At 51.1% G+C, this 19,541-nt stretch overlaps 1 protein-coding gene across 8 annotated transcripts in view; it reads right to left on the reverse strand.

Annotated features, from left to right (window-relative positions):
- The window catches only part of PNPLA7 (patatin like phospholipase domain containing 7), a 73,296-nt gene that overhangs the window by 46,124 nt on the left and 7,631 nt on the right, over window positions 1-19,541 (reverse strand). For 7 of the 8 annotated variants that reach the window (XR_010322900.1, XM_064290795.1, XM_064290794.1 and 4 more), the window contains 8 exons: window positions 14,691-14,819; window positions 13,912-13,992; window positions 12,894-13,008; window positions 11,987-12,139; window positions 8,848-8,948; window positions 8,590-8,736; window positions 7,986-8,063; window positions 2,130-2,335 (listed from right to left, as the gene is read on the reverse strand). Coding sequence is in view for 7 of the 8 variants with exons in the window: in XM_064290795.1 (XP_064146865.1) it covers window positions 2,130-2,335; window positions 7,986-8,063; window positions 8,590-8,736; window positions 8,848-8,948; window positions 11,987-12,139; window positions 12,894-13,008; window positions 13,912-13,992; window positions 14,691-14,819 (1,010 nt within the window). In the remaining variant the exon portion in view is untranslated. The remainder of the gene's footprint in view (window positions 1-2,129; window positions 2,336-7,985; window positions 8,064-8,589; window positions 8,737-8,847; window positions 8,949-11,986; window positions 12,140-12,893; window positions 13,009-13,911; window positions 13,993-14,690; window positions 14,820-19,541) is intronic. The other variant, XM_064290796.1, reaches the window with a different exon arrangement.

Below are 19,541 nucleotides of genomic sequence, written 5' to 3' on the forward strand. Positions count from 1 at the left end.
TGACCCTGTGACCTAGGAAGGAGGCAGGGGGCCTCTGACAATGGAAGGAGAGAAGCACAGAAAGCACCCTGGGCCAGCCTCTGCGAGAGCAGATGGACGCAGGGGGCAGGTGTCAGCAGAACTCCCCGCTGCTTTGCAAAGGTCCTGAGGGAATGGGGGACAAAGGATGGTCCTTGGTCTGTCAGTTCCCCAGGACTACCAAGGACGGAGTGGCCCCCATGCCAAACAATCCTCCTGACCACGGGGCCCCTGGGATTGGCAACTGACAAAGTCTGAGCCTCCCGGCTGGGCAGGCCTCTCACTGCGGCAGTATTGGGGCCCTGACGGGGTTGGGGTGACAAAGGTTCACAGCCAGCGACCAGGAGAAGACAGTGAAGTATCTGCATCTCAAGGGGAAACATGACTCAAGACTCCCTCTCACTCCCATGAGTGGCACTGGCCTCTGGCCTCCAACCGATGGGTGGCTATGACTGCCCCACCATGACCACTAGCCACCAGATCCCCTGCTCTACCTTCCAAGGACCGAGAACAAGGTCAATTTTCAAATCTTGACCCCACTGTCCTCACCTCCCTGCCCCAGGACTCTGTCCTCCGAAGTACAAGCCCAAACCCATGAGCTGTGACTCCTCTGGCACCTGGTGTGGCCTGCAGTGTGGAGCAGGACCCTGGAGCCTCTGGTCCCTAGTGGGGACCCACAGAAGTCCACAGAATGGGCCTCTCCTGCTGTCCTCACCACAACCCTTGAGAGCATCTCGATGTGGCCAGACTGGTAGCACATTCCCCCGACACCCAGGGCTCTGTCTGCCTTCAGTGTGGCCTGGGGCAGAGAGGTGCATGAGCTCAGCATCCTGCCTGCTCTGACTCACTGGGAAGGGAGCACATGCAGTGAGCCCGACTCCACAGGGGTGGACGTGGCAAACTCTTGTAGCAGAAACTTGGAAAGTGCCACACGAGTGGTGGCAGGTCTGGGCTCAAGCCAGCAGACAAGTCCTCATGACTGAGAAACCAGAGTCTCTACAGGAGGGAGAAGAGAGGGTAGGAGCGCAGCAGGAGCCATGGGCATCTCATGGAAGCCCCAACACCGCCTGGCTACCCTGGGGATCTGTAGAGGCCTCAGGAAAGAACCAAAATGAACCCTAAAGAATAAACCAGACCAGAGAGGGAGGGGGAAAAAGGCCACAGTGCTGTCTGGCTGCCTAACCCAAACACCATGCACATTGCTGCCCATACATGCACACACACTAAGATGCAGATGCACACACATGTGTACACATGTTGTCATACATTCATGCCATTACACATGCAGGGGCACACACGTGCACACTGCCACACTAACACACACATATGTGCACACATCACCATACACATGCCACCACATGTGTCATCACACACACACAGACACACATACATACCACCAGTGTGCTAACACACGTGTGCAAATGCACACACCTGCACAATCACCCCCACACACCACTGTGCACACACATACTGTCACACACACACACGATGGCACACCACATACATATGCACATACACTGTCACATATACACACATGCTGCCACACGTATGCCGTCACACACACAGTCACATACACAGACACATACACACTGCTACACACATGTCGTCACACACACATGCTGTCACACACACACTGTCACACACACACTGTCACACAGTCACACATGCCGCACACGTTGTCACACATATGCTATCACATATGCTGTCACACAGTCACACACATGCTGTCACACACACTGTCACAGTCACACATGCTGTCACACACGTCCACACATGCTATCACATATGCTATCACACGCACACACGCTGTCACACACACGCTATCACACATGCTGTCACACATATGCTATCACACATGCTGTCACACGCACACATGTCACACATGCTGTCACACACGTGCTATCACATGCACACATGCTGTCACAGTCACACATGCTGTCACACTGTTACACACATGCTATCACACATGCTGTCACACACACATGCTGTCACACTGTCACACATGCGCTGTCACACACATGCTGTCACACACAGTGTCACACACACACGCTGTCACACACACATGCTGCCCTCTACTGCATCATGGTGGCCTGGTGGGGTGAGGCGCTCACTCGTAGAAGTGCGCCTTGGAAATGGACAGGAAGCAGCAGTCCCTGTTGGCCTTGATGGTGAAGATGAGGGGCTCGCCTGTGAGCACGGCCAGCTGGCCCACCATCTCCCCAGGGTGCGTGAGGAACAGGCAGGTGTCCTCCTCACTGTCGATCTCACGCTGGTACACGTGCAGCAGCCCTGAGACCACGAAGAGGATGTTGACATCCTGGGAAGACAAAAGGGGCATCAGCTCCACGGACCAGAGGAGGCTGCTGCAGCCACTAGTCGGCCCGCGTTCACCCTCCGTGGTCCATCCATGTGACCAGCCTGGCCATCTGCAGTCTGAGTACTGGACCGCTGCAGTAATGCGGTTTGGCTGAGAGCAGGCGAGGTCAAGCTGCTGCTGTGGACAAGCCAGAGCCGGACCAGACGGCACACACATGCCTCCTGCCTGGCACTCTCTGCGGCTCCACGTGCGGTGATGGCACCGCCTCGGTCCCTTAGGAACAGCCTGTGTGGCCCAGCTCCTGCTGCGTTATAGGCTCATAGGGTGCCTCCTTCCCCCTGCTGAGCAGCACCAACATGGGAAGGTCCTCAACCCCACCCTACCCCTATGCACACACTCACCCTGCGACCTTTCAACTTGCCCAGGACACGTCCTCAGGACATGCCCCTGCCATGGCCACATCACCTGCTTCCTCTTACCTGCTCCCCCACGGCCACCTGCCCCCCGCATCATCTGCCCCTCTTGGCCACCTACATCCCCACGTCACCTGTCCCCTCTCGGCCACCCGCACCCCTATGTCACCCGTCCCCTCTCGGCACCTGCACCCCCCCCAGCCACCTGCACCCCCATGGCTACCTGCTACATCATTCCAGCAGGGCAGCTGGCTCTGCCCCCACTCCCAGGCCCATCATGTGACACCCCCTTGCCCTCACCCTGCTTCCTGCCCGCAAAGCACTGGCCCTTCGCTAACACTACCTGGCCACGTGTTTTCTGGCTTGCCCCAGGGAGTCAGAGAAGGGCAGAGCTTTGGTTGCTGGTGCATCCCCTGCCCTAGAGAGAGCCTAGGTATACCAGCCGTTCAGGAGTCCATCCTCAGAAATATTCTGGCAGATGCGGGCCGAGACCATCCAAACCACAGTGCCATCGACCCCTCAGCAGCTCCAAGCTCCCCTTTCTCCTGCCTGAGCCCCACCACCTCAGCCCTCCTATGGCCCTCAAGTGAGCTAAGCCTGAGCAGGAGTGGCACATACAGCCCACAAGTCCACGGGGTCAGCCTCTGATTGGGTGACGCAATGGGGTGCACCCATGGGAGAGGAGACAGCAACCACAGCCCAGCAGGAAACACTCGAGGTCCTCAGTCAGAACCCATACTTCAGGGGCTTAAAGACCATTATCACCAAAACTCATACCAAAAGATTGGTTATTAGCAAAAGGATGTTAGAAATAACTTTTTAAAAGGCCCTGCAACGCTGGACGCCCAGGCCAGGTGACCTCAACCCACCTCTCGGCTGTGACTCTGAAACATAAGCACCCAGCAACACCCCAGAGCACCCCAGAGCACCCCAGAGCACCCCAGAAACACCCGGACCACCTCGGATCCTGGGGTCGCCCTAGAAGGACCCAGAAGAGCTGCCAGGAACACCCAGGAGTGGCCCTCAGGTCTGTCGGAGGCAAAGGAGGCTGGACGCCAACTCTCCGCGCCGACTCTAGGCTCCCTCCCCTCACTCTGCTCTTTCCTTGCCAGCTTGATGGAAGTAGTTTACACACCACAAAAGCCACACACTGCAAGTGCACAATTCAAGGGTCTTAGTAAGCTCACCAAACTGTGCACCACCTCCAGCCTAGCCCTAGAACATTCCCATAAGCCAGAAGGACTTGTCCCCGCCTGAGACAGTCCCATCGACTTCGTCTCTACAGATTGACCTTCTCTGGGCCTTTGCGTCTGTGGCATCAGGCACTGCGTGGTCCCTGCGTCCTTCACTGAGGATCACCCAGACTGCGGCACGCAGCACGGGCTCGTCCCTCTGTGCGGCTGGGCAGTACTCCATTGTGTGGACACACCACAGCTGTTTACACTGTTGGTGGACACTTGGGTTCTTTCCAGAACTGTGAAGAATGCTGCTATAAACACTCACATATATGTCTTCATGAGGACATGTTTTCATTTCTCTCTCAGGTAGATCCCTAGGAGCAGAATTGCCGAGTTGTCTGGTAACTTTATGTTTAACTTTTTAAGAAACTAAAACCATTTCCCATAGTGGCTTCACCATTTTACATTCCCACCAGCAATATGCAGTCCATGGTATACTCAACAGTCTTCACCAGCACTGCAATTGAAAGGCATCAACTCTCCTTCGGTCTTCTTTACTCATCGTCCAGCTTTCATGCATATGAGGTGATTGAAAACACCATGGCTTGGATCAGGCACACCTCAGTCTTCAAGATGACATTTTTGCTCTTCAACACTTTAAAGAGGTCTTTTGCAGCAGATTTGCCCAGTGCAGTGCACGTTTTGATTTCTTGACTGCTGCTTCCATGGGTGTTGATTGTGGATCCAAGTAAAATGAAATCCTTGACAACTTCAATCTTTTCCCTGTTTACCATGATGTTGCTTATTGGTCCAGTTGTGAGGATTTTGTTTTCTTTATGTTGAGGTGTAATCCATACTGAAGGCTGTGGTCTTTGATCTTCATTAGTAAGTGCTTCAAGTCCTCTTCACTTTCAGCAAGCAAGGTTGTGTCATCTGCATAATGCAGGTTGTTAATGAGTCTTCCTCCAATCTTGATGCCCCTTTTTTCTTCATATAGTCCAGCTTCTCGTACTATTTGTTCAGCATACAGATTAAACAGGTATGGTGAAAGAATACAACCCTGATGCACACCTTTCCTGACTTTAAACCAATCAGTATCCCCTTGTTCTGTCCAAACAACTGCCTCTTGATCTACGTAAAGGTTCCTCATGAGCACAATTAAGTGTTCTGGAATTCCCATTCTTAGCAATGTTATCCATAATTTGTTATGATCCACACAGTCAAATGCCTTTGCATAGTCAATAAAACACAGGTAAACATCTTTCTGGTTTTCTTTGCTTTCAGTCAGGATCCATCTGACATCAGCAATGATATCCCTGGTTCCACATTCTCTTCTGAATTCAGCTTGAATTTCTGGCAGTTCCCTGTCAATATACTGCTGCAGCCATGGACTGTCAAAAGAAGGAACAAATCTGTCTTGGAAGAAGTACAACCAGAATCCTCCTTAGAAGCAAGGATGATGAGCCTACATCTCACACACTTTAGACATGTTGTCAGGAGGGATCAGTCCCTGGAGAAGGATATCATTCTTGGTAAAGCAGAGGGTCAGCAGAAAAGAGGAAGACCCTCAATGAGATGGATTGATACAGTGGCTGCAACAATGGGCTTAAGCATAACAATGATTGGAGGATGGCACAGGACTGTCGTGCATATGGTCGCTATGAGTTGGAACTGGTTTGATGACACCTAACAACAACCAATATGCAGGGTTGCCAGTTTCTCCACATCCTTGCCAACATTAATTACTGTCACTCTTTTTGATTATAGCTTCTTTGGTGAAGCGTTTAGAAAAAATTGAATATTTGAAATATTCAAATATTTTAGCCCTGTAAAAACTGGACTGTCTCCAAAGAATTATGCTCAGTGGAAAAAGCTAATTCCAAAAAGTCACATAATGAGTATTCCAACCATATAACATTCTTGAAACTATAACAGCATAGAGATAGAGAACAAAGTGGTGGCTACTGTGCTTAAGAAGGGAAGTGGCTTGGCTGTAAAAGACCACACAAGGGATTCTTGAGGTAATGGAATGGTCCAGATCTTGACGGTGTCCCAGCTGCCCGATGGGAGTAGCCCAGGCAGAAGCGCCCAGGCTCCCACCCTTCTTAGCCGAGTTTTGGTCATTGTCTTCAATAAAACATTCTCGGAAAGCTCCAAAGGATGGAGGGACCAAGGGAGTGGGTGGTGTAACCAGACCCCCGAGCCAGGGCCACGGAAGGTGCAGAGGCAGCTGTGGGCGCTACGATCATAGGACGAGTTGCGCGGTAGACCAGACGGTGACACTGCCAAGGGGAGAGGGAGGAGCAGGCCTGGCCCTGCCCTGGACATTCCACCAGAATCTCCTGAGCACCCACACTGCCAGGTGGCAACCAGCGGCCTGCAGGGCCCAGCAAAGCAGGCAAAGGGGGCAGCTGGGGATAGATTGGCAGGTAGTGGCACAAGGCTTTGTGCCATTCCTGCCCTGGGCCCTGCTCCTTCAGGCCACTGCTGTTTACCCCCTGTGTGCGCCTCAGTCTAGCACCTGCAGCTAGGCCACGTGTGGTGAAATGAGTTCTTGTATGTGGCCTTGTGCCTTGGTTCATTGGAAAAACAATTTGAGAGATGTTCCCCTCAGCTCTGAGGAGTTACCTTTGCCCCAGTTTTCTACCCCAGATGGTCTGTTACTTTTGTCCAGGTTGACTGAGATTTCCTGGGTAAGCTGTAAACAATTTGATGATTTGAAACTTTTTGTCTGGTACTGGGCTACAGCCCGCCCTGTGATTGGTCTATTTTACACACCTTGCAGGGATTGATCAACATACTTATGCAAATAAGTGACTGTAACATATTTATGCAAATGAAGTATCTGTGGCCTATCGAGAGGAGATTGGTCAGTTTGTGGCCCTGGAGGGAAGGTCATGCCTTGAAGTTGACTAGGAGTTTGCTTATATATGCAGCCAAGCCCACAGAGTTTTGGAGGCAGAAGAAGAAAGCAGCAGAAAGGAGGAAGGGCAAAAAGAGAGAAGAAACAAAGAGGAAGTAAGGAACCTCCTGAAAGGGCTGTAACACAGGTCAAGGGCTGTGACACTGAAGACAGTGATACGCCCGGAAGGGGCCCTGTGGCAGAGTCAGTGGTGATGACAAAACCTGTTGCTAGGAAAGCAGTTAAGAGAGCTAAACAAAACTGCTACGCTGGCTATGAGCTGGGTCAGTTAGCGGAGAGGCCAACAGGAAGAGAGGCCTGTCCTGAGGGGGCCGAGAGGAGGCCTGTCCTGAGGGGGCCGAGAGGAGGCCTGCACGGCTGAGGCTGAGAGGAGGCCTGTCCTGAGGGGGCCGAGAGGAGGCCTGCACGGCTGAGGCTGAGAGGGACCGGGCATGGCAGAGAGAAGGACCTGCTTGCTTATACGGCCGAGGAGCTGAGAGAGCTGTCCTGCGCTAAGAAGGGAGGGATGTACTCTCCGCTTCAGGGGAGCCTTCCAGACTTTGCCTGCGTGTTTCCTGATCCCGACCGTGAGCTGCGGCCTGTTACTTCCTTAATACACCACTTAACCCTAAGTATGGTCTGTGCGCTCTGTGCCGCCACTGCAACAGATTATCGAACCCAGCAAAGACGACAGTGCTGTGGGAGGACAGCTGGTGTCCAAACTGGTAAAGGAGTTAGAGAGTGGAGGTGTGTCTGACCTCTGCCTCACAGGGATCCGCTTTGCGCCTGCTCTTGATTTGCATTACCCAGCTGAAGTCAGATGGGCTCTGAGGCTATTGCTACTACCATTTTTCACCACATGTCTACACTCTCCAATGCCAGCCCCCAAGGCCACTACTTGCCCCATCCTGCCCACTTCTTTCACTGTGACAGAGGGGCCAGCACAGCAGAGTCAAACACTGAGCCAGCGATGCATCCAGCCTGGGGCTGGGCGGGGAGCACAAGTCCTGGCAGAGTGGCACCAACCACGCTGGCCCTGGGAGCAGAGGCCATGGCCACCATTCTCTCCCAGCAGAGCAGAAGATCTCGAGATCAGAAGCCAGGTTCATCTATGAAAAATGAAGCAGCTTTTCACCTGTACCCAGCCACAGACTCACCTGGTCCCCCTGTCTCGACACCACAGTGCCTGCTGGTACGTGGCGAAGTGTCACCCGGCCGTCCAACATGGAGGGATCCTGAAGAAACAGAAGCATGACATCAGTGAAACAGTGACCCAGGACCAACAGGAACATGCACAAATGGAGGCACACAGGTGGTGCCGAACTACAGAGGCAGGGAGCTACGAGGTCACAGACCACGTGGAACTGGCAGAGAGTGGTGGGCATGACAGAAGGCTCAGACGTGGTCCAGAGCTGGTGAGAACACTCTCAATCCAGTGCAGGAAGCACTCGCCATGGAAGAAAAGATGAGTACGTCTCACCACCCTATGATTAGGCGTCTTTGTTTACCACACCACTGAGAAGGCAAAGGAGCAAGGCCTAGCATGGGGGCTTCTGCCCAGAAAACACACAGTCCCAGGGTCATGAAGGAAAAGACGCTGGAACGTTGGCAGAGACCACAGGTACCAGAAGTGCAGAGGGAATCCAAGAGACAGGAAAGCAAATAAAATGAGAAGGTGCCCCACCCCTGCCCAGCCCCTCACTCTCCCACCACCCTGACCCACTCGCCCCCCCACCTGCCCTGGCCCCATGCCCCACTCACATCCAGCTTCATCAGCGTGAGCAGGTCCTTCTTGGCAGCTCTGAAAATGGCATCCGTCTTCCTGCTGGCCACAGCCTCATCCGAGTGGCTCTCTGAGTAGTGGAAGACCGCAGATGGGGTCTCAGATACCATCACACTTTTCTTGGACTTGAGAAGAATGAGACACCAGCATCAGAAAGGAGGGCGTGGGAGGGCTGGCCAAGGACCCCCTGTAGAGAGTGGCCTCCCGCACCTCGAGGAGGGGGCTGCAGGACTCACCCTGACAGCCACAGCGCTCCCGGCATGCTCGTCCGCGTGGGAGAATGTCCGGCTGCGGTCACAGGCCACCTGCAGGTCTGAGCAGGCCCCCACTGCACTGCCTAGGAGAGGAGGGAACACTCAGGACACCTGCACCCATGCCAGGTGGCCGAGAGTTCCTAGAAGGTCTAACAGACACATGGAGTCCCTGAGGGCATGCTGCTGCCATCACGCCTTATCATGGCCACAGTCAGCTTTCACGTGCCGGTGCATCTAGACCAGGGGTCTGAATTCAGAGGAAGGTGTGAGCTTTGGAGTCGGCTCCCCAGAGTTGGCCCAGGCTCCCTGACCACCACCTGTGTGCCCAACTGCCTCCTCTGCCCCACATTTCCCTTCTGAAGGTAGAAAGCAGACACCTGTCTCCCAGGCCGCTCTAGCTCACGTCAAGGCTGCGCAGACGAGGTATATGAGCTGTAAAAATAGCAGGTGCAGATGCAGATGACCGTCAGTCACAACCCGAGCACAAATGGACACCCTGCATGGCCCTCCACAGGGAGCTCCAGAACAGTAAGGCCAGACAGTGAGGCCGGCTGGTGTGGCCTGGCATAGGGGCCCCAGCTACCTTGATCCAGTGCCAGCCAACCAGTGTGCATACCACTAGCACCTCTGTAAAGTGCTGCTCCACCCGAAACAACACACCTGATGCTAGCCCATGAGACGAGGGTCAGAGTGGGCTTCCCCAGGAGGCTGGCCTCCTGCAGATGTGGTTGGTGGCAGCTGTGAGGCACATCTGTATGTCCACCACCATCAGGGTGCAAATGACCACACCACACTTCAGTACGACATGCCACGAAAACAAAGGTTCTACACAGGGTGCTGTAAACCACCTTCAAGCAGCCACGATACACTAGTATCAGAACATTACACAAGTGTGAACGGCAGAATGCTCAGTCTTAAACAAAAGCCAAGGCGGCTGGTGAGAGGAAGGTCGGCCACCATGGCTCCCATGCTCAATGGTCTCCTGGGGCAGGGCGCTCACAGCACACACATTCCCAGGCAGATGCTGCCTGAGAGCTGCATCAAGGAGGGCTAGACTCTGAGATAGACAGGCACCTGCTGGGCCAATAACTAGACCTGGCTGTTACAGACTGAACTCTGTCCCCCCAAAATGCCTGTTGTAATTATAATCCCATTTGGTAAGGGTGTGTCTTAAATCAATCTCTTTTGAGATTTAATATAAGAGATTAAACAAGCAAGTGAAAGAAAGAGAGATGGGGTTAGATGCCAAGACACATGGAGATCTCCAAGGAACCAGGAAGCAGAAGCTGAAGAGACAAGGACCCCCCTTCAGAACTGACAGAGAAAGTCTTTCTCTAGAGCTAGCACCCTGAATTCCGACTTCTAGCCTCCTAAGCTGTGAGAAAAAAATGTTCTGTTTGTTAAAGCCATCCATTTGTGGTATTTCTGTTTTAATAGCACTAGATAACTAAGACACCAGCCATCAGTTTGCTGGTCATACGCCTGCAGAGAAGGGCGGGAAGAAGGCCTGACCAGCGACACTGTTCCGGAGCCACCTGCCCTAACGTAGCCCTTCCCAAGGCAGAAGCACCACTGGGGCTTACTGCCAGGAATACAAAGACCAAGCACCAAAAACATTTTAAAGACTCTTTCTAGGAAAATGCTTACATCTACACAGCTACTTCCTTATTATATGGATAAGATCTTGCAATGTTTAAGCACTTAACCAATAACAAATGTTTTGTCCGTATGGAGATGCCACACATTCAACATACCTTAATTACCATTAACTAGATCAATTATATTCAAATTTTATACATGTGAATTGCCAACACTTTCAGTCCTGTATCATTCAAGCTTCTCTCATTTGAAAAAATTCACTAAATATCTATTTTGTAGGTGCAGTGGGCCAACTGAGTAGCTGTGGAGAGAAAATGCATCTCGACCCTGACCACACGCTGTAAAAATCACCAAGTCCAGGTGGACAGCCGTGCGGCAGAGGGAGGCATCCGTGAACCGGAACGTCCAGGGCAGCCACCACCTTGTGTGGCTGGGGTGATGAGGAGCAGATTCTTCCTTTTATTTAATTTTAATTAGTTAAACTGTAAACATAAATAGGCACAGGTGGCTCGAGGTCCCCATATTAAACGATATGGGCCTGGAGCAAACAGAACCGCAGTGCAGAGAGGGGCTAGTTTAGCTGGGGAAATGACTCACGACACACAGAAAGAAAAAGCTGGATTCCTTACCTCACACCCTGTGCAAGAGTGCAAGGCAGAATAATGACTGTGAAAGGTGAAGCTAAAGGGCCGAGAGAAAGGCTCTAGGAGAAGACACTGAGAAAGTGGAAGTAAGGAGAGAACTGAGACCCCCAACACCAATCATAAGGGACAAACGATAGTTTTCAATAAATCGGACGAAAAATTTCTCTTCAGCGATGGTCCACACCACATTCTCAGACAAGTGGGACCTGGAAGAAGAAATCTGCCTCGAAGAGAACTGGCGCTTGAGCTCCGTCCAGAGTGTGCGGGAAATGGGCAAAGGACATGAAGATGCGATTCTTAGAGGGAGCCCCAGGTAGCTCTCAAACCAGCAAGGAGGTGGTTAACTCGCCAGTGATCCAAGAAGCACGAGAACAAAGAGAGCTTTCTAAGGAACAGACCAGCCATGGGGGAAAGTGAGTGGTGAGTGGGTCTGGGGGCAGCAGGCTGGCCAGTTGGTGGAAGCCTGGACATCAGCTCAAGGAAGGAGGCAGGGGCTGTGGGGGCCACCAAGGACAACGGTAGCTGAGCTCTTCTCTGAGGGCAGGAAAGGGAGGAAGCAAGGCCAGGCAGCGGCTGAGGGACGGGGCCCAGGTCCTGGTGGGATCTAGCAGCCAATGTGCTGGCATCCTGACCCAGCAGGAGGGGATGGAGACGCTGGACGAAGGGGCTCGCTGCAGCAACAGTGGCTTGGAAGTAGTGGGAAGCTCAGGAACACAGACCTTGGAGGAGGGAGGGGTCCAGACACACGTGCAGGCCCCTCCCTCCAGGCCTTGGGCTCCTGTCCACACAGAAAAGGCTCAGCATCAGGGTGGCCTCTGCAACCTACCAGGGTATAGGGACACATGTTACAGACAGAGCAGATGGAGCGGGACCTGTACCTGATGGGGCCGCAGGGCTGGGGCCACCAGCCACAGCCTTCCAGAGCTCGTCCGGTACAGGGACCTCAAGCCCCTCATAGGCAGATGGCAGTGGGACAGACAGGCTCCTCCGTAGTAGGGGCCCGGAGCCCACCACGAGGGTACCCCCTCCATCTGCAGGAGGGCACAAGGTGAGCAGGGTGTCCTGGTGTGCCAACGCAGCTCCCAGGGGTACGGAGAGCAAGGCCTGCACGCCAGGGAGCAGCTCCAGCCTACTGGACCATCCTATCAGCACCTGCCTGGCCCATGGCGCTCTACTTCCCCAGATGAGGTCCACTCTACACCCTGCCTGCCCCACGGCCCATCTACCCCATGGCCCCACCCACCCGACTGCCCTGCCCACCCCTGTGGCCCTGTGCCTGAGGAGACCTGCTGGAACTGTTCGCCTTCTTCAGTGCTCTATAGTGGAGCTGAGGGCCCGGGAGCACTCCTGGATAAACTACCATGCAGCTGCAGGTGAAATGAGTCTTCTAGAAGGCCCTGGCCCTGTCTACACCTCAAGGACTGACACGTGTCCTCGCCTGCTCTCAGCTCCTACAGGTGCAGCGTACTACCCAGCCTACTCTGTGCCAGGACTGGCCCGAGCAGTAGTCAGCTGGAGCACAGCCCCACGGCAAGCCCCAGCTGACCAGCTCAGGAGAGAATGCTCCAGGCTATACATTCTAAAGCATGCTCTGGGAGAACCTGAAGCCGCTCAGGGCTGTGCCTCCCATCATTCGTGGGGGCCCTTAGGTCCCTTTCACTGATGGCTCCAAGCTTCCTGATCATCCAGCCTGCAGGGAGCAGCTAAGGTCATCAGGGCTGAGGCCACAGGGGCAGAGGTCACAAGGTTGGAGGTCATCGAGCCCCTGGGGCCCTTGGGCAATACCTGAGTCAGGGGCCTCCTGAGGCCTCAGTGGCTTCTCTGGCCGCTCGTCCAGGCCCCCAGACATCTGCCTCTTGGCTACGCTGGCCACAGATACGAGGGGGATGGCCTGGCTCTCCTGGAACATGAAAGGGTCGTCAGCAGGCCTAGGCTCCGTGGTGGCCATGGCATGGGGCACAGGGAAGCTCTCCAGGAGCTGGACGCTACACTGCCCATGGGGACAAGGCCAAGGTGGACAAGCCATCAAGAGAAACCACGGGTGACACAGCCTAGCAGGCTTTTGTCTCAGTGCCTGGGCCCCACCAAGTGCAGTGCTGGCTGGCCTGGTCAGAGGGCATGCTGAGGGCCGTCTGTGCAGTCCATGCAGAGCCTGTCTGCTGGGCCTGCTGTGGGCAGGCCAGTGGGGAGGGAGAACAGCCTCTTGTTCTATCTCACAGCAGCTCTGCTGGCAGGACTCACGGTCACTGGCTGGGAAGCTGAAGGCCAGGCTTGACTCTGGGAGGTCTGGCCCGGACCCCTGCCCAGGGCCTGTGCCCCTCCTACACAAACCATAGCACCACAGGTGATTAATGGAGTCGATGCCAGCTCAGTCCTGCCCAGGTAGACCAAGAGGAAGAATCAAGGGCAGGACATGGGCACCAGATGGGAGGAGGGTGGGAGGGGAGATATGGAAGGAGAAGCCAGACCAGATGTGGCCACAACTCGTGTGTGGAAAGCAGGAGCTGGGGCAGGGGTTGGGGTGGTCGGCGTTCCATGGGGAGGCTCCAACAACAGCTCTCTTGGCATGGACAGGTGTAAGAGGCTGACCCACGAAAGGGCCACACCTACCCAATGCAGGTGACAAACTAGAGGGGGCAAGCTGTCACATCTGAGCAGCTTCCCCAAAACTCAACTATGCGAGGAGAAGTAAGCACCCGACATCTCAGCGGTGTCTGCTTTGGGCACACAGCAAGTTCGGCCCAACGTGTCCCCAGAGCCCACACGCCCACAGAGGATGGTCAGGGTGGCGGTGGGCACTTACGGGGTTGAAGAGCTCCGTGGTCAGGCCCAGGTAGTTGTGCAGAGCCATGAAGGTCACCCGCTGCAACCGCACCATGATAATCTGCAAGAGAGGCTGTGGTCACTCGACCAGCAGGCACCGAGCCGGCTGGGCTGGGCTGGGCCTCTGCACCGCAGACACGGTGAGTGTGCCGGCTACCCAGTCAGTACTGGAGCATGAGGCCTGAGTGCCACCACCTCACCACGGCCAGCTGACGCTGACACTGGGGGTGGGACACACAGGCACTCTGAACTTGTAGGTAAGTCTTCTGTCAGTCTACAACCACCCCAAAATAAAAACCCCACCCAGCGCCATAGACCTCACAGGGTTTCCACAGCTGTAAATCTCTACAGAAGTGGACTGCCATATCTTTCTCCTGCCGAGCAGCTGGTAATTTCAAGCCACCAACATTTTGGTTGGCAGTGGAGCCCCTTAACCACTGTGCCACCAGGGCTCCTTCCAAAATAAAAAGCTTAATAAAACATACTCTTTTCTCTGGGGGAGTGGGAGATCTGAACAGCTCTTTAAGGTTACAAATATTAATTTTTATTGTAAAGTGTAACAGACAATTAAAAACAAAACACTTAGGCTCTTCCCATGCTCCCCCAGACCAGCCAGGTCCAACTCAGGTGCTGCCAAGCACAGAACTGACACCAAAAATCGACAAAGCTGCCCAGTGGGTGTGGCAGAGCTAATCATAAGCAGTGTGGTCTGCCCCTCAGACCACCCCGAAGCCAGCAAAGGCGACCAGGCGCACCCACCTGCACAACGCGCACGAGGGTCTCGGGGTACCTCTCAAATACGCCTCGCAGAGCATCAGCCGGCAGTCGGAGGATGGTGGAAGGGGCAGCCGCTCGCGCAGAGACTGTCTTGTACGGGGCAGGGTGGCCCTGTGACAAGAGCCCCCATTAGTCCCTTGCAGGCCTGCCTGGTGCCCTCCCACACTCCTTCCCTACTGCCTAGGACAGTGCTGTTTTGGGCACGCAGCCATTGTTCAAGACTGGAGGCCCCTCAGACAGTGCTCACAGGGAGGAGCCCCAGGCGTGTCCAAGCCCGGCCTCCCAGTGCAGCACCTGCACCCCCCCCAGAAAGCTTGACAGCACCGGCGGGGCTCCCCGAACAGGCCTCAAAACACGAGGGCCTGACCCTCCCCCATCCAAGCTGCCTCCCCTGGAGCCAGGTGGGCCGGAGCCAGAACAAACACAGGGGCGCCTGGGGGACGGGCTGCCACAGTTGCAGGACTCCCAAGGATGGCGCCCCAAGTTCCCAGGGATCTGTTCTGGTTTCCGTCTTCTCTGGGAACTGGTTGTGCCAGACAGAAACGTACCTTCTTTTTTTTTTTTTTAAATAATTTTTATTGTGCTTTAAGTGAAAGTTTACAAATCAAGTCAGTCTCTCACACAAAAACCCATATACACCTTGCTACACACTCCCAATTACTCTCCCCCCAATGAGGTAGCCTGCTCTCTCCCTCCACTCTCTTTTCGTGTCCTTTTTGCCAGCTTCTAACTCCCTCCACCCTCTCATCTCCCCTCCAGGCAGGAGATCCCAACATAGTCTCAAGTGTCCACCTGATCCTAGAAGCTCACTCCTCACCAGCATCCCTCTCCAACCCATTGTCCCGTCCAATCCATGTCTGAAGAGTTGGCTTCGGGAATGGTTCCCGTCCTGGGGCAACAGAAGGTCTGGGGGCCATGACCACCGGGGTCCTTCCAGTCTCAGTCAGACCGTTAAGTCTGGTCTTATGAGAATTTGGGGTCTCCATCCCACTGCTCTCCTGCTCCCTCAGGGGTTCTCTGTTGTGTTCCCTGTCAGGGCAGTCATCGGTTGTAGCCAGGCACCATCTCGTTCTTCTGGTATCAGGATGATGTAGTCGCTGGTTCATGTGGCCCTTTCTGTCTCTGGGGCTCATAATCACCTTGTGTCCTTGGTGTTCTTCATTCTCCTTTGCTCCAGGTGGGTTGAGACCAGTTGATGCATCTTAGATGGCTGCTTGCTAGCGTTTAAAACCCCAGACGCCACTCTTCAAAGTGGGATGCAGAATGAGAAACCTATCTTTTTAAAGTGAGGTATGATTTCAATAGTGAGGGTAAGTATCTACTAAGATCTGTTTATTTTTTACTGAGTTTGTTTTAAGAGCCCTTAATATAATCTGATAGAGTCCTCTGTCAGCTACGTGCTATGTAAATACCCCCGCCCAGCCTGTGGTTTGACTTTTCATTCTCTTAACAATGTCTTTCATGGTGAAGTTTTACATTTTTGGGGTGTCCAATGTACCCTTTTTTTTTTTTTTTACATATTGTGTTTTTTGAATCATAGCTAAGAAATCTTTGCATAGTTCAGGGTAACAAAGACTTTTTTCTTCAATATGTCCTTCTAAAAGTTATAGTTAGGCTCTGCATTGAGATTAGAGTCCATCCCAGGTCAAGGTGAGTGGTATGGGTTGAGGTGCATTCCCTTTGCATATGGTCGTCCAATTGTCCCTGCACCATTTGTTGAAAAGATTATCCTTTCCTAGTGAACTGCCTTTGCACCTCTGTCAGAAACCTGCTGACTCAACGCGTGTGCGTCCACTTCTGGGCTGTCTGTTCTGTTCTGCTGGTCAGTGTGTCCACCGTTACACCACCAACACATCACAGTCTTCGTTACGGCTTTGTACTGAAGTCTTGAAATCAGGTAGTGTGAGTCATCTGTTCTCAGCAATTCTGGTTCCTTTGCCTGTGTACGTAATTTTATAATCAGCTTGTCTGTCTCTAGAAAAAAGCCTGTTGGGATTTTTATCGGAGTTATGTCGAATAATTTGGGGAGAACTGCCATCTTAACAATATTGAGTCTTCCAATCCAAGAAAATAGTGTACCTCTTAATTAAGACCTTCTTTGATTTCTTTTATCAGTGGCCTGTAGTTTTCAGACGGAGATCCTGCACATATTTTACTAGATTATTTCATGTTTTTTGCTGCTAATGTAAATGCTACCTCTTTTTAAATTTCAATTTTCAGTTTTTCATTGTTAGTATATAGAAATGCAACTGGTTTTTGTATACTGACCTTGTATCCTTGCAACCTTGTTAAACTACTTTTAAGTTCCGGTAGCTTTTTTATAGAGACCAGAGGATTTTCTGCACAATCATGTTTGCAAACAGAGACAGCTTATTTCTCTTTCCCAATTTGTATGCTTTTACTTTCCTCCTTCCCCTTTAGCGCCCTGGCAAGGACCTGCAATACGATGCTGAACTGAAATGGTGAGAATGGGTTCTGGCCTTGTTCCTCATCTTCAAGGGAACGCACTCAGTTTTATATCAATAAATATGATGTCACTTTAAGTTTTTAGTAGATGTTCTCTATTAAGAAAGTGCTCTTCTTTTTCTAGTTTGCCGAGATTTTTTTTTTTTCTAACTCATGAATTGATGCTGAATTTTTCCAGTTGCTTTTCTGCATCTATTGAGATGATCACAGGATTTTTCCTCTTTAGTCTGCTGATACAGTAAATTACACTGATTGATTTCCTAATGTTTAGCCAACATTGCAATCCTGGAATAAACCCCATTTGATCATGATTTTTTATGTATTGCTGAATTTAAATTTCTAATATTTTGTTGAGGATCTTTGCATTTCTGTTCATGAGCTATTGGTCTAAAATTTTCTTTTCTTGTAATGTCTCTGTCTAGTTTTTTATCAAGGCAATGCTGGCCTGAAAACTGACCTGGGCTGGCAGGAGAAACAATGTGGGGGAGGGGAAATGGAACTCTGTTTCTGCACAATTTGTCCGTAAACCTAAAACTTTTCTAAAAAATAAAGTCTATTATACAAAAATTAAAGTAAATTAAAAAAAATTGAATTGGTAAGTATTCCCTCTTTTTCAATTTTCTGGAAGTTTGTGTAAAATGGCATCATTTCCTCCTTATGTGTTGGATAGAATTCTCCAGTGAAGCCATTTAAACCCAGAGTTTTCATTACGGGAAAGATTTTGACCCCGGTTTGCTTTCTTTAGCAGATATAGAGCTATTCAGATAACCTATTTCTTCCTGAGTGAGCTCTGGTAATTTGTGTCTTTGAAAGAATTTGTCGTTTCATCTAAGTTGTTGATTTTGGGCATAAAGTTGTTTGTGATATTTCCTGATGAGTCTTTTTACTCATGTCCTATCTTTCATTCTGTTAATATTAGTAGTTTGCATCTTCTCTCTTTTCTTCTTTACTAGTCTGGCTAGAGATTTTTCCATTTTATTGATGGTCTAACTTATTTTCCTTATTGTTTTTCTATTTTCAATTTCTTTGATTTCTGCTTTTAATTATTTTTTTCTTTCTGCTTGCTTTGGGTTTAATTTGCTTTTCCTTTCCTAGTTTCTTAAAATAGAAGTTTAAAGAAAATAGTCTACAGGACAAATTGTCTACACGAACCACTGCCTCATCTACCCTAAAATCAAAAGAACTAGATGGTGCCCGGCTGCCCCTACTGACTGTACTAATCAGGCCACAACAGACAGACCCTTATAGAGTGGAAAAAAATGTGGAACAGAACCTCAAATTCCTTAAAAAAAAAAAAAAAAAAAAAAAACAGGTCTACTGGATTGGTTGAGACTGGAGCACTCCCTGAAAATATTGCCCTGAGATACTCTTCAAATCTTGAACCAAAACTAACCCGAGGTCACCTTGTAGCTAAATAATAAATTAGCTAAAAAAACAATAAATATCACCTGTAAGTACTGTACTCCTTTAAAAAAATCACCTATATGAGACCAAATGGTCAGCCATTACCTCAACACAAAGATGAGAAGGGGGCATGGAAATTAATCCCAACAGAAACACCAGAATGGAAACAGTAAGAATGTCCGCATTTTATAAAGAATGTAAACAATGTCACTAAATAATCTGGTAGAAACTGTTGAATGAGAACCTAAACTGCCATGTAAACCTTCACCGAAAACACAACGAAATATTATTTAAAAAAAAAAAAAGAAGTTTAGATCATTGATTTGAGACCTTTTTTTTTTTTCTTCCCTAACATAAGCATTTTAGGTACAGTATAAAATAATTTTAGATTTCTAAGGTTTCCAAAAAAATGTATCTTCCTTGCACCTTTTCTCGGGAAGCTAACAGAGGGTTTGCTCTTCCCAAACAAGCAAGTAAACTAATAAAGAGGAAAGCAAAGGAGGCAAAAGACTCCCCAAGGTAGTGGGCAGGAGATGCCCAGGAAGAGAGGGGACAGCAGGCAGTCCTGGGGAGGGCAGAGTGGGACAAGAGGAGGGCAAACTCTGAGAGGGATTTCTCTAAGAAAACATAACCAGCATGGAGCATCTGATGTGTCCAACTGTTAACAGAGATTTCTGTCAGGGGTCAGGTGGAAATTTATGATAAGCAACCAAAAAATGAGGCAACTATTAATTCTGAGAAAACAAAAACTTGATTAAAAAGGAAATTCAACCCTAGTACACCACACTGTCTTGGAAGAAGTACAACCAGAATGGTCCTTAGAAGCAAGGATGGTGCTACTATGTCTTACATACTTTGGACATATTGTCAGGAGGGATCAGTCCCTGGAGAAGGACATCATGCGTGGTAAAGTTCAGGGTCAGTGAAAAGAGTAATACCCTCAATGAGGTGGATTGACACAGT

Source organism: Loxodonta africana, chromosome 9 (assembly GCF_030014295.1).
Source record: "Loxodonta africana isolate mLoxAfr1 chromosome 9, mLoxAfr1.hap2, whole genome shotgun sequence".
Classification (NCBI taxonomy): domain Eukaryota; kingdom Metazoa; phylum Chordata; class Mammalia; order Proboscidea; family Elephantidae; genus Loxodonta; species Loxodonta africana.